The following is a 14,935-nucleotide window of genomic DNA, read 5'->3' as shown; positions in this document are numbered from 1 at the left end:
TAGTCAATCTTACTACATCTCCCATTATTCTAAAATTCGCTGATCATTTCTCTCAAAACTACGTCATGATACAAATTAGAACTTAAACTAATATTACACAAAATTGCAAGACTATTGAACTCGTTTAAAGCGATCTAAAGCGAACGAGAAATACAGAAAACATTGATCGTTTCCCAACGATCTGATGCTCTGGGAATTCTATTGTTTGCTAATGATCATAACATCAAATTCTTTCGCACCATGCACGGTCTAATCTCGCTTGGCCGCTTTCCGATTAACTCCCGAAGCATAGTAATACATAGTTTTTTTTTATTCAAACGTGGGACGTTTGTCACAACTGTGTATTACCATACTTCGGGAGTAAATCGGAAAGCGGCCAAGCGAGATCAGACCGTGCATGGTGCGAAAGAATTTGATGTTATGATCATTAGCAAACAATAGAATTTCCATAGCATCAAATCGTTGGGAAAAGATCAATGTTTTCTGTATTTCTCGTTCGCTTTAGATCGCTTTAAACGAGTTCAATAGTCTTGCAATTTTGTGTAATATTAGTTTAAGTTCTAATTTGTATCATGACGTAGTTTTGAGAGAAATGATCAGCGAATTTTAGAATAATGGGAGATGTAGTAAGATTGACTAGAAAGCTGCGATGAAAAGTGCGCATCAAATGTTTACCCCGTCTTCTGCACTATACGTTTTCACAAAATCGCATAAGTCGATTACCTTCAAAATGTTCCTTTTTAAACTAGATACAGAGTAAAACTAAATGAGCAATGACTTTTGTGAATATATAGCTCTGAAATATTAATTTCGGCCGTATGAAATCCATTGTTAAGTTTTGAAGTAGAATATGCACTATACTTAAATAATCTCAAATATCTCATAATTAGCTAGATAGATATTTTTTTAAATCCCTACAAATGGAGGCATTTAGTATATAATTATGTGGTACGAAGCATTTTAGTGTTGAACGCTCTGCAAGGCTAAAATTATTTTCTAATCGAAAACAAATATTTCATCATAATCACGTGTTATGACGTCCGATCTCACTAAAAATTACATCAAACATTAATTCAATCTTTATGTGACTTATGTGCAAAAAAGATTTGCAATCGGATAAGACACGTTTATGCACAAGCGTTCCAAACGTGGAAGGTAGCGGTCAAGCGTGAGGGGGTCCAGCCACCTTAAAGTTACAATAATAACCCATGTAAACTAAGATCAACTGCGATCGGCTGTGAAAATTATCTGCTGAAAGTAAACTTGTAAGTTTGTTTGTCCGAATTTCGCCTTTGTCTTCGTTTTTATTACGTCACGACTGCGCTGCGCTATTGACTGTACAAAGGGGATCCGCATGGATCATCCCTGGTGCACCTGGAGCTAAAATCGTATTGTTCAATAATGCGCACAGAAAACAATACCTTTTGCAATGAAAGCCTACCTTAAAAAATGGTCGGGGTTGTGAGGGAAGAATCTTTAATGTAACCTCGAAGTGTACTGGGATTTAAACGACTAACAATGGAAGCTCATTTCCATTTTCATTTCATTTTAATATCTAGCCTGCGTCACATCCGGAGAAAATTCCGGATGTGACGCAGGCTATTTAATATCTAGCCGCCCCTGAAACTTGTTGCATGCAACAATTCTGAAGTTGAGTCGCGCTCTACTCTTGCAACATTGCGAGCAACAAATTCATCGTGTAAACATGGCTGCAACATTGCTTGCAACATTTTGGAATTTCTAGCCAATCAGCTTGCACCAAATTTACAACTGCTGACCAAATATCTTAGCATAGCATGCTGACACAAGCGAAGTTGCGTGAATTTGTTGCAAATTTGTTACTTGCAATGTTGCGTGCAATGTAGCACCGTGTGTCAGCACCTTTATACTTTTATTTGCTGTAATAAAACCTTGAGAATCTGAAAACTGTCGAACTCTAGTGGAGAGTATGCTGACTTAAAGTGGAAAGAGTAATAAATAGTTGGGGTTTTTTTTAATTCAAACGTGGGACGTTTGTCTTGCGTGATTATTTAAAAAATGTCAATCAATCAATCTTTTGGATCAGCTCAGATTGCGATTGCTGTGTCTATTCGTTGCATAAGATTCCGACGCTTGTGTGAATCAAGCTTAACATGGAAAAATTATAGTGTTCCCCAACTTTGAGAGTGATGACTATTAGTTTGGCGAATCACGTGGATGTGTTGAATAGAGCAAGCGAATAAGAAAGAGACTTTCTCGGCTGAAAGTTGTGCTTCAGATCCAACGAGAAAGAAGCAGGAATCCCAACATCCAAGGTTCTGAAAAGCATTTCTTGGAACCTGATGTTGTCGGTTGGGCCGTTGTACCTAGAAAGGGGTTAAAAGTGTAGACGTACCTCTATTATCACTGCAGTGTTAAGGTCATATATGTTTAATTGTTTAACACATCATAATTCAAACAAGAGAACCTAGCTAGAGATATATAACATAGTTAATACAGGCAAAACAAATCGTGCACATACCTCGAAGAAGCGTATGTTGGGCCGTTGTACCTAGAAAGGGGTTAAAAGTGTAGACGTACCTCTATTATCACTGCAGTGTTAAGGTCATATATGTTTAATTGTTTAACACATCATAATTCAAACAAGAGAACCTAGCTAGAGCTATATAACATAGTTGATACAGGCAAAACAAATCGTGCACATACCTCGAAGAAGCGTATGTTGGGCCGTTGTACCTAGAACAAAAAAGTGTACATTGTAGAAGGTACATTTGTAATAGACTTGCCTATTTGTAATAAACTGTGAATTTTGGACTCATTTGTAATAAACTTAAACATTTGTAATAAATATTGGAACAAAAGTGTATTTTTACAAATTTATTCATAGATATGGGATTAATATAATCCTTTTGTTCTAAAATAACCTGTCAATCAAAATTAAAGTATGATGTCATATGAGTCACGTGTTCATTGCTGCTAAAGTAATTTATCATACTTAGTGAAATAATATGCATTTAGCTTTGGACAATTAATAAAATGAAATATCAAAACAATTTTAAAACGGTGATAGACAGCGTTTGGGGTTATTTCGATAAGAATATATACAGTCCAGTTTGAGAAGATTTTTTTCAATTCTATTCAAGACACGGAGTTGTCTGCATAGCTAGACATTTGTCTAGACAACCACTAATGGCCTTGCGCACGGTGCTGGTGCATCGCAATAAGGCTATGAGTTTTGAGTAATCAATAATTACGATTTTTCAATTTTCTATATTGATTGTATTATAGCTGTTTTCACAGTAATGTGATTCCTTTATTCATATTTGAGTCCTGATTATTTCTACGTAAACTATCAAACAATATACTGAAAGTACTTTTGCATTACATTAAAATTAACGATATTAATTTGAAATAAAAAAATCGTTATTCATTAAACGTGTATAGCATGGTAAAGTTACTTTACATTTGTGACAAAAAAATTATTCACTGATATCGAGCTTTCGATCGACTATGCAAAATCAAGTTGCCAATGGCAACCTAGCTCGTGGAAAATTCAAATATAAAAAAGTCACGTGACTAATGACGTCATGTCACATGAGAGCCAGAAATGTAAACAAAATCAAAAACAAAGTAGGATGATGTAATCTTGCATGATTGCCTATGCAATTCCACGAATTAAAAATGACCACTAAGAAGCAACAAAGAAAGTCCTTGTAAACCTTTTGTTTACATAGATTTTTTAATAAGTGTGACAAATTACTTTAGCAGCAATGAACACGTGACTCATATGACATCATACTTTAATTTTGATTGACAGGTTATTTTAGAACAAAAGGATTGATTATATTAATCCCATACCTATGAATAAATTTGTAAAAATACACTTTTGTTCCAATATTTATTACAAATGCAAGTTTATTACAAATGTGCAAGTCTATTACAAATGTGCCTTCTACAACATTAGTACATGTACTTCTATTATAACTGCAGTGTGGTATGTCCATATGTGTTCATAATTATTATTAACACATAATCAGATTCACAAAAAGAGAACCTACCTATAAAAGTGCAGTTAATACAGGCAACATAGTCGTGCACACACCAGCAAAAAGGCTGAAATCCATCGGGTTGGTTCCAAATTCTCGTTCAGTGACACAGTGCAGCAACAAGAAGACAGAGTGCAAAAATCGGTGAGTTGACTACGATAATTAAAATACATGTTCTTCATGATTTACCCATTCTACATACACCCCTTTGCATAATACTTGCCATCTTCAATCGAAAGGCATTAAGCTTAAGACACACAGTGCAACATTGCACGCAACATTGCACACAACAGAACTGTTGCAGCGTGTCTACCAACATTGCATGCAACAAATCTGAAGTTGAATCGAGCTCTACTCCTGCAAATTGCGAGCAACAAATTTCATCGTGTGAACATGGTTGCAACATTACCTGCAACATTTTGAAATTTCGAACCAATCAGCTTGCAACAAATTTATAACCCCTAACCAAATGTCTTAGCATAGCGCGCTGACACAAGCGGTGTTGTGTGATTTCGTTGCAACGTGTGTCACCCCGGTTCAAATTTGTTGCGTGCAATGTAATTGCACCGTGTGTCCGCACCTTTAGGGTGGTCCGGGGGAGGGAGGCACTAAACAAATACTTAAAAATGACGACTCCACGATATTTTAAACTTTTACTTAGTAGTGGAACTGTCCATATTTATAATTCATCTCTAGCTGTCAAATTGTCTTTTTGTGAACTGTTAATGTCAATCTACGCCATTAAAATAGCAAAGTTTGTAAGTTTGCTCCCCGCACGACCCATACTTCCCGTCATGATTCAAGATGGCCGCCGGCTCGTCGAAGTAGACTATTAGTAATAACCGGTACTTTAGTTTGGGCCTGGGCTTGTCGTCATGCCGTATGACATGCATAAAACGCTGCACTCAGTGCACGTGCAACAAAGTTGTCGTGCCGAGAGAATACATGACAGCAAAAGTGAGAACCTCTACTTCGTGTTGCCAGTACGATTTACATGTAATACGTGCGTGACAAGCTGCTTAAGTATTTTTGCCATCAACAGAATAGAACCTATACTTTACTACTCGTTTACCTTCCACAGATAGAGTTATGCGTCTCTCTTCTGTTTCTTCGCGATCATTCGACGCAACGCAGACATATTCACCCGCATCTTTCATGGCTACCTTGTCGATTATGTGCATTACTTCACCTTTCCCCTCCTTGATGACCTGGTCCTGTTTGGACAGGGATACATTAGGTTCTGGTCCCCCTGTAGCTTGGCATGTGATATTAACAGCATCGCCTTAATAATGATAATAATATTAATAATAATAATAATTAATTTTGTTTATAGAGGATAACACTTGACAGTAATTCAACTGATAAACTTGTGGTCCTCTGTTAACGTCTCTAGTTAATTAGGGACGGGACCGCCATTAACGTGATCATCCGAGCCACGTGAAGGTCTAACCATTTGCAAATGTAATTACAAAGGCAGCACCTTCTCCTCAGTTATTTTAAGACCCTGAGTGTTGGTCCGGCCGAGACTTGAACAACGACCTCCCGCACAACAGACCGACGCTCTTACCAACTGAGCTAGCCGGGTGGCCTTCCTTTACTGTTGCATTGCTTGAGATGGAGAAGTGGGTGATGTTTGCCTTTTCTGCGGGTATGGAGAAATAAAATAGAAAACAAAAATAAATAAAAAAGAAACAACACAACACAACACAGCACAGCAGAGCAATCCTCGTCAGTTTACCTTCTTCGATATAACATGACATTTTACTAACAACACTTGTAATCTTTACAAATATTACCAAATGTGCGTAGCTCAAACCAATCCTCCAAAGGGCTCCTGTAGATCCCCATTTCAATATCAATGCCATACGTTTTCTCCATATCACTCTTCGTCAAGTTATAAAGCATCACTTTGGACTGGTAAACCCCATTGTTTCCACCATTTCCTTCGTAACCGTACTTCTCCTCACAATTCTTTGCTTTCTCAACATTCCCATTCTCATCCACTTTTAAGCATTTTCTGGATACATATCCCGGATACTTCCACTCTCCGAACAAGAACTCTAGTATTTTGGTACCGTGGGGAGGCAAGGACTTGATTTCATATTTCCAAGTCAGGTTCAGGTTTTTTCCTTCTTTACCGAAGATCTTTTTTCCTTTTAATTCTTCGATGAAATTCGACATTTTGGCGTCCACTAAAAAATTCAATTTAAAATTATTTTAGATATACTTAGTCAAAAGAAGCCAAGGCGTCTTTATTCTTCTAAATATACACTCAATTGAAGAATTGTTGTCGGGTTCAGAAGCATAGAACATAAAAGCTGAGACCGAAATGGCACATGGGAAATGACATAATTATATTATAATTTATTCATTTGCGCCATCCATGTAGTCGGTTTAGAATGCCAAACGCGTATAGGTTGCTATCAATAGACGTCACTTCCGGTAATAGCTCTTTTTTGATGGCTTGTATAATCCTGGAGGTTGTTTTGATCTCTTGTTTTCTGGTTTCATGTCGTAGAAATAGTCAAATACAATAGTTTGAGGACTTATTTTGATATGTTTTGACTTAGCATACGCTAGTTGCCCCCCAGTCAACCGCTTGTTTGCCCCCCAGTCAACTCCAAAGAGTCAAGTGATTCACGGGTCGCCGGTCACGGCATGAATCTAATTAACGTACTTCCCATGTGAGATTTCGGTCTCAGCTTCTATGTTCTATGTTTCTGAACCCGACAACGATTCACTTGAGTGTAGTCATCAAAGGAATTGAAACGAATATCCCTTGTATTGAACACTTGTTTGTTTTTCAAGCTACGGTTTTAGGGTTAGATTTATGTTCAACCGGCTAGTTCCTAGTCAACCGGTCGTTCGACACTTGCGCCTATTCAACTATGCATTATTAATTACGATTTACTTCGCAAGATCAGAATTTTAAAATATCTTTCACTATTATCTAGACATAGGTCATAAAATTTTGTCACGGCCGTAAAACGTTTCTTGTGGGAATGAGAGAAAGGACTGCTAACCTTAATTTTAGCAAAAAAAATCCACTTCATTGGAAAGCTTAGGTTCAAGTGAAAAAGAATATGATATTTCTGGTGTTTCGAAATAAGTCGGAAAAATTGATTTTAGTGATAACTGACTTGAAGCGGTGGAATGACGCCGAAGTCAATGCTTGTATCACAAATTGAGTACTACCAAAATGACTTCCCTCAATTTCTGTTCTAGATAACTTCTGAAAACAATATTGACTTCATTGGAAAGCTTAGGTTTAAGTAAAGAAGAATATGATATTTCTGGTGTTGCGAAATAAGTTGGAAAAATTGATTTTAGTGATAACTGATACATGAGGTGGAATGACGCCGAAGTTTGTTTATATCGTCGAGTACCACCAAGATGACTTCCCTCAATTTCTGTTCTAGATAACTTTTGGAAACAAAATTGACTTCATTGGAAAGCTTAGGTTCAGTAAAAAGTAAAATTAAAGGTTTATTAACAAAGAATGCGATATTTCTATACTAAATTCTCGGAGTTCGGTTGTCAAGGCGGTTGTCAAGGAAGTTAATACCTATCTATAGAAAAATTTCAAATTCAAAAATTTCAAATTTTGACCAAAGATCAATACCAAACAAACATAAGAAAAATAGTCCAGTTAAATGTTGTAGGAAAAAAGAGTCTTTCAACAAGGAGTATAGTTTTCTAAATCGGAGACAGATCAAGTATGTCAAAAAAAAGAATCTAAAGAAAGAAAGAATTGACAAAATAATGAATAATTGATTATCGGTGGCATAATTACGGAGCTGCGAATATTCGAGCCTGAGGGGAATAATTTTTTTGTATGATTTTAGACTCGAATATCAGAGAAAAGTCGAAATTCATGATAAGAAAACTTCTTAGCATTCACCTCCACTCTAGCAAGCTTTGGAAAACCTCATATGATTACTGCTCGAGTCAGAATCACAAGAAACTCTATCATTCAAGTCTGAAATTTTACTAAATAAAACTATTCGCTCTTGTGAGAAACTAAGTGAAATTCGCAATCATTTCAAAGAGCAATTGCTTTGTTTTTTGACTGACCGCTATATCTAAAGAAAAACATTCCCATCTAAGTTATATTTCAGTAAAACTCAAAAAAGTTGCTCAATAAAAAACTTTTTTCTGTGACTCTGCTGATTTTTTAAAATAAGTTAATTTTAGTCCTGAAGTTTAACAAAGTTTTAAAACTGGGTTAAAAATGCATGATGTCACAGACTTCGTTAAATTCGCAAAAATATAATACTTCCCATCAGAATATCAAGAAAAACGTTAACCAGTGATTATTAGACTCTTAAGGATGACTTCAGTAAAGTTTTAGTTGAATTAACTGATTCGGCCGATTTTCGTACTAGTCCCCTTTTAATAACAATACACACATTCCGATACTGAATCACAATCAGTTCTTATCTAAAGCAACGGTTGCAAGTATTGCAAGTCCTACCAACACCGACACCAAGTTCATTCCAGATATGGGCGGGAACATTCTAATTTTTTGATTTAATTTGATTTTCTATTTTTCGTTTTCACTTTTTTCCCGTTTCAAGCCGTTTATCCGAACTAAGAAAAAATTATTGTAGAAGCCAAATGACGTCATTGAAGCACAGGTGTAAAATTGAATTGTTTACTTTTGAATTTTACATAACAATATGGAACAGATAGCCACAGGTAGCGTATAATAGCCACTTTCATAGCATAGTTCAAGTTTATAGCAAGTAGCTAGACGAGGTATTATTTTCACTTGTATTATTATTTTAGAAATGATTGTATTTTTAAAGCTCCATCGCGATTATTATATGATTGCATATGATTGCAATTTCTCTTTAGTTTTCCTGAAGCTGAACAAAGTTTTAAAACTAGGTTAGAAATGCATGATGTCGCAGACTTTGTTTTAAAAGTTCGCCAAAATATAATACTTCCCATCAGAATATGAAGAAAAAACGTTAGCCAGTGATTAATTTTCATTCTAGTTAGCGCCTTAATGATAACACATTCCGATACTGAATCACTATCAGTTCAGTCTTACCTAAAGCAACGGCAAGTATTGGAATTCCTACCAACACCGACACCAAGTTCATTCCAAATATGTGGGGGAGCATTCTAATTTTTTGATTTTCACGTTTTCAAGCCGCTTATCCGATGCAAGATCTATTGATTAATAGAAAGACCTGCCTCAGTAGCCTTGGTTCCCCAGTTTGCATTGACATTTCTGATCTTATACTGGCAACTGTTAGATACCATAAATGGTATGAATTAGGGTGTTAGAACATCCTAGCATACATAAATTAGTACAAAATACTGCTAAGTTACGCTATTTTGTTTTTGTTTTGTCTGCGTAGATATTATTGCTGTTAGCAACAATTAATTCTCTCATGAGTTTAGTGCAAGTACTCAAGCAGCTAACATTTCTCACTATGATAACCAGTGTTTATTATAGCAAAATCAATATAGTGGCTTAACCTGTAGAAGCAGTCATATGATAGTTGTGAAAATGGTCTATCATTTCTGTTTCTAACTCTTAATAGACTCTTTGCCCTGATTCCCAAAACAATAAGCTGTATTTTCTCATGTGAAAAAACCCTCATTATTTTGTCCTCCAGTTCAATTCCTCTTGGGAATCAGTGCAAATGGTCTATACCAACATAACAACACTGGAGTAAGCAGACTTTGAAACCCACAACTTTAATATCTAACACTACTAGTTTCATTCCATTGTTTTATATTGATTTGTGTTCAGGTCAAATGACATCATTATGACAACAGAGGCAAAATCTGATTTCTTTCATAAAAACTAGCTTATAAATTTATATATATTCAGCCTTAATTGCCTACAAAATATTCTTAAAACAGTACCATATAAGCTTAAGCTTATATACCTAATGCAAATCTAATGTTTTACATACCAAAGATGAAGTTTAAGAAAATATGAGCTTAGACAATAGAAATGTTCAAAAAGGTTTCAGAAACTGTTTTTGCTGTTTCCTTGATGATCCTCACACGAAAACTTGGTTGTTGACACATAAGCTCAATCTTTTTATATCAGCTTAACTTTCCTTCTCAGGAACCTATCCTATTCGATGCTTTACGTCAGCCCTTAACCAGCAAAATACTCCCAATCCATATCAGCTTCCATAAGCAAGTTTTTTTCTGAATTCAAACACTTCTTCTGACAATCGTCGAGACTCAAAAGCATTTGTTACTACTTCTTTGGTTGATAAAAAAACTAGGAAGGTGTCTTTGACACAGCGTACGTCTTTCTCGTCCTCTTGCTGACTCAACCTCGTTCCCAGGGCCCTCTCGGCCAGACTCCAAAACAAAATGGCGGTCGTCGGGGAGAAGACCCTGGTAAAGGCTGTTCTATCACTCGTTTTGATTGGTCCCTGAAAAAATTCTTTACGAGCACTTTGATTGGTCGAAATTTTATAGTACAAGATGGCGGACTTTTTATCTGTATTTCGTCTTGTTCTTCGGTAAATCGTTTCATCCTAAAAAAAGTCGTGTTAATTATGATTTAAAAAGAAAGAGCAATGACCCAACAGCTTCTACTGATATCCTAAATGGCGCATACAAGGTTTGAATGATTGGTACAGCTTAGTTCGATGTTAAAAACCGCCATGAAACAAAGTTGGTTCGAAAGATTTTTTTTTATTCACAAATATGACCTGGAAGCTACACATAATACCCCACATAATACATAATAAAATCATCATAGTACAGGGTGCAAAAATACAACGCAAGGAAGTTATGAAAAACTTAATTGCACACGATTAGTCTTCAAACGGAATAAAAGAAAGAACTTGAACATGAAGTTTACATACGAGGGTTTTAAGTCTGTTGCCTTAATAATTCTATGAATATGAGAGTAATAAACTATAGTGGTATATTTATTGTAATAAATTACGGTAATATTTTAAATAAATAAAGTATTGAAGTAATAAATTGTTGTTGGTGGTGTTAAAAAACCTCCAAGAAAGATACGTCTTGGGTAGCAATAGTTAAACGTGTTCATAAACAGTTAAGCTACGGGTCACTTGATAGACAATGAACAACTCCGAATCTCAGTATCCAAGCAGTCAAAACTATAAGAAGTAGCAGTAGCAGTAGAAAGTGAAACCATATAAGAGTCCCGGAGTAAGTTTACATCACTTTTGTTTCTAAGCGACTCAAAATATGGCTAAAAAACGGTTGTTGGTGAACTTTCGCACAAATTGCAGCTTTCATACTTCAAGCAGTCAAAAAACTTTCTTGTAATCTAAAACGGGAGCAACATACACACGAAGAAAGGCCTTTCTTCCCACATTTACACGATTTGAAATACTAGTTTGCCCGCAATTTTGAAACGAAAACCACGTGATCAAATACTCCAAAAATCTTGGAGTATTTTAGGTCACGTGACCAGCATTTACCAGGGTCTTCTCCCCGACGACCGCCATTTTGTTTTGGAGTCGGGCCGAGAGGGCCTGGGAACGAGGTTGTTGCTGACTTTTTCAACATCCACAAGAAATCCGCCATTTTGTTCGTTACCAGTCCTTTCAAGCTTTCAAGTACACTTCATACTATGGTGGCCCATCGTTCTCATAGAAAAATAATGACAAAAATGAAAGAAAAATTAAAAGTAAAGAAAAATAACTTTGAAAAATAAAAATAAAATGAAAAATAAAATGAAAAATAAAAAAAATTAATTTTATTTCATTAAAATTAAATTGAAAATGAAAATGAAATGAAAAATAAAAATATATAAAATAAAAATAATAATAGAATAAAATAAAAATGAGGTTGAAAAAAAAATTAAATTAAATTAAAAATAAAAATAAAATAAAATAAAATAAAAATAAAATAAAAATAAAAATAGAATAAAAATAAAATGAAAATAAGATAAGAAAGAAAATATAAAAAAAAAACAAGAAAGAAAAAAAAAAAAAAACATTTGTACTTGATTTTGATTTTGCAATGAGAACGATGGGCCAGGGCATGGCCCAGTGTTCTCATAGTGAAATCACCGTGAAATTCAGTCTTGTGGGTCGGCCCAGCGTTCTCATAGCCAGCGATATCCGAGAGCAGCGGTTCATTCACCAAATCAAAATGGCGTCTGGTGAAAACATCACTGATTGCCTGAGTATCAGGCTCTCCTCAAGTTAAAACACTGATTGGAAGGCGACGTAGAACTTAAGTCAGACTTACAACGATACTCTCGTTTTTTTCAAAAGAGATTTTCCTGAGTATGCGTGCTTGTGTGGCAAGAATGGTATAGTCCATTTTACAGTTCCCCTCCGGCCTTGACAGCGTGTAAAATATTCTTTAGAATTTGACTAAAGCCTGTGGAATTTTTAAGAGTTTCAATTGTTCGTGGATGTGTAAATTCCTTACATTACCGCGGGCTGTGATCAAACACGCTGTTGAGGCTGGAGTTGAGCGAGGGGAATTGAAAATGGACTTTTCATTGCAGGTCTTTTTGTCGATAGATTGCAGGAAATGCGAAATTAAAACTAAGACTAAAAGAACTAGAAAAAACACAACTGAACAGGACAAAGTCTGGAGCAGAACTGTTTTAATAGACCTAATTCGCTTGGGCGTAATGTTGTCCCACAGCACTTCAGGCCACGAGTCATTCCCTTGAGAGTTAGAGCCATTACCCTTGTTCTTGTTGTATCCATATTCATGTGTTTTCTCGTGCACAACAATTACCGGTAAACAAAGAAATGATACTCTAGTAACTGGAATTGGGACAACATATTAAATACGCCCAAGCCAATAAGGTCTATTCAGTAAATCAAGAAAGCATACATCATCCCAAATATTGCTCGACAAACGTAACACAATCTCAACCTGGTTACTCGTGGATGAATCAGAGGAGTTAATTTAGGAACGCTTTATTTGACACACGGAAATGACTCGGTGACTTGATTTTGACTTAAATCTTGCCTTTATCGATATAAATCCTGCACCAGTTCCAATAACACCCCTTCTCCTTTTCTTCTTCCCCACATCACCATGCCACGTCACTCTAACCCCTCTGGATCCACAACCCCCATAACATCATACACCAAGTTATACTGCAAGGTTATGTTGCTCTCTCAACTTTTTGTGCATGGAACGATAGCCAAGTAACTGCCCCGACCCTTCTAACTCCTCATGAACAACTCGCTCCACTTCTTGGACGCTTTCGTCGTAGTTTACATAGTTAATGCCGAAAAACGCAAGTCTCCGGCTCAGCGTTCCAGGACTCCAAGCATACTCAGGAAAATCTCTTTTGACAAAGTTGAGAATTTCCCTACGCTTCAGGTTTTGTAGAACGTATCGTTGTAAGTCTGACTTCAGTTCTTCATCGCCTTCCCAATCAGTGTTTCGGATGTTACCACCAGACGCCATTTTGATTTGGTGAGTGAACCGCTGCTCTCGGATATCGCTGGCTATGAGAACGCTGGGCCGACCCACAAGACTGAATTTCGCGGATGATTTCACTATGAGAACACTGGGCCATGCGCTGGCCCATCGTTCTCATTGCAAAATCAAAATCAAATACAAATGTTTTTTTTTTCTTTCTTGTTTTTCTTTATATTTTCTTTCTTATCTTATTTTTATTTTATTTTTATTTTTAATTTTCAACCTCATTTTTATTTTATTTTATTACTTTTTTTATTTTATCTATATTTATATTTTTCATTTCATTTTCATTCAATTTAATTTTAATGAAATGAAATTAATTTTTTTCATTTTTCATTTTATTTTTATTTTTCAAAGTTATTTTTCTTTACTTTTATTTTTTCTTTCATTTTTGTCATTATTTTTCTATGAGAACGATGGGCCACCATACACTTCCCGTAAAAGTCCCAAGACGTCCCGAATCCCGCGAGTATGACTATGGCGGAAAGAGTGTTAAAAGAGGTTTCAAAGGACCTTTTGATTTCTTGCCTCGTACGAAACCGTAGGGAGAATCTTCCTATCGGCAATGCAGCTAGTGATCCACTCCATCGAAACTGATACAGTTTGATCTGGAAGTCCGGGCAATTTCATGCTCTGCAAGCCCTCTTTAAAGGTCACGTCACCCCATTTGTCGGCTGCGACTACTCCTCCAAACTTGAGAAATTTTTCTCGTTGTAACTTACTGTCCTTACCGACGAAGAACATCCTATCTTTTATATTATCCAAACCAAGGGCACTAGGACACCGAATGTGGTTGGATTTCTATAGTTTTTTTTTTCCTTTCGATTATTTGAATTAAATTAAACGTATATACTTGTACTTATCTTGTGTCCGTGTTCCTTCGCTGTCATAATGCAGACGTTTTCTTCCAAAGGTCAAACGATTTGAATAGCCGATGAGCGTTACTTCTTTAACGGCTGTTCCGTACTTGACTCTGTTTGTACTATACCAACAACAACGCGACCGCGCGATGCTCCTTACGTCAGTAATATCCAACCGTCCAGAGTTAATATGGTTAATCAAATTCACCTTAAGTTCCATATAGAGCCCACGGCTGTTTCAAATGCCCGAATTAGCAATGTATGCTTGATGTCATGCGCGAAGATTGTTGCGAGTTAATATTAAACTATTTACCATATATGGTAACTAGTTTAATATTAAAGCCGATCAAATTTTGTAGAAGAGATAAACTTGGTTGAATCGAGAAGGAGATCGGGCGCAGCGAGTTCGCATGAACTAGAAGACCTACATTTACTAGAGGGGTCGGAGATTGAAGTTGAAAAATTGTTCTGTGGGCTAACATGGAGATTTTTTTTCCATGCTTCTTAGAACTCCCAGTATCGAGGCGGGATTTTATGGGTAAGCCTGTGTAGTGCCAAAATGTGCAATGTTTTTCAAATTTTAATGCCGTGTTTTGCTTCTAGCGAAAGCTTATCTTAGAAAACAAGACCTTTAAC

At 36.1% G+C, this 14,935-nt stretch overlaps 1 protein-coding gene across 3 annotated transcripts; it reads right to left on the bottom strand.

Moving 5' to 3' along the window:
* Positions 1-1,459: 1,459 nt before the first annotated feature.
* Positions 1,460-9,285, bottom strand: LOC116299318 (uncharacterized). 3 transcript variants are annotated; one of them, XM_089040803.1, is made up of 8 exons: positions 9,082-9,285; positions 5,822-6,217; positions 5,593-5,667; positions 5,098-5,307; positions 2,686-2,715; positions 2,501-2,530; positions 1,616-2,345; positions 1,460-1,560 (listed from the first exon to the last, which is right to left on the bottom strand). In XM_089040803.1, the coding sequence occupies exons 1-7, from the start codon at positions 9,152-9,154 to the stop codon at positions 2,254-2,256; spliced, it is 906 nt and encodes a 301-aa protein (XP_088896929.1). In that variant the 5' UTR covers positions 9,155-9,285; the 3' UTR covers positions 1,460-1,560; positions 1,616-2,253. The 3 variants fall into 3 exon arrangements, with proteins under 3 accessions (XP_088896929.1, XP_088896930.1, XP_088896931.1); XM_089040804.1 differs by lacking the exon at positions 2,501-2,530; XM_089040805.1 differs by lacking the exon at positions 2,686-2,715.
* Positions 9,286-14,935: the final 5,650 nt, after the last annotated feature.

This window comes from Actinia tenebrosa, unplaced genomic scaffold (genome assembly GCF_029948245.1).
Source record: "Actinia tenebrosa isolate PJP-AT-01 unplaced genomic scaffold, QUT_ActTen_1.0 PGA_scaffold8__29_contigs__length_14323225, whole genome shotgun sequence".
In the NCBI taxonomy this organism is placed as follows: domain Eukaryota; kingdom Metazoa; phylum Cnidaria; class Anthozoa; order Actiniaria; family Actiniidae; genus Actinia; species Actinia tenebrosa.
The sequence above is the reverse complement of the archived record's forward strand: the minus strand, read 5'-3'. Positions and strand labels throughout refer to the sequence as shown.

What these genes read in the sequence shown, in the direction of transcription:
- LOC116299318 (XM_089040803.1), bottom strand. Translation starts at nt 9,154, where the DNA reads ATGCTCCCCCACATATTTGGAATGAACTTGGTGTCGGTGTTGGTAGGA. An exon ending in CATAACTCTATCTGTGGAAG is followed by an intron (nt 2,716 to 5,097) that starts GTAAACGAGTAG and finishes TTTTTGTTCTAG; the next exon opens with GTACAACGGCCCAACATACG. An exon ending in CCAACATACGCTTCTTCGAG is followed by an intron (nt 2,531 to 2,685) that starts GTATGTGCACGA and finishes ACCCCTTTCTAG; the next exon opens with GTACAACGGCCCAACATACG.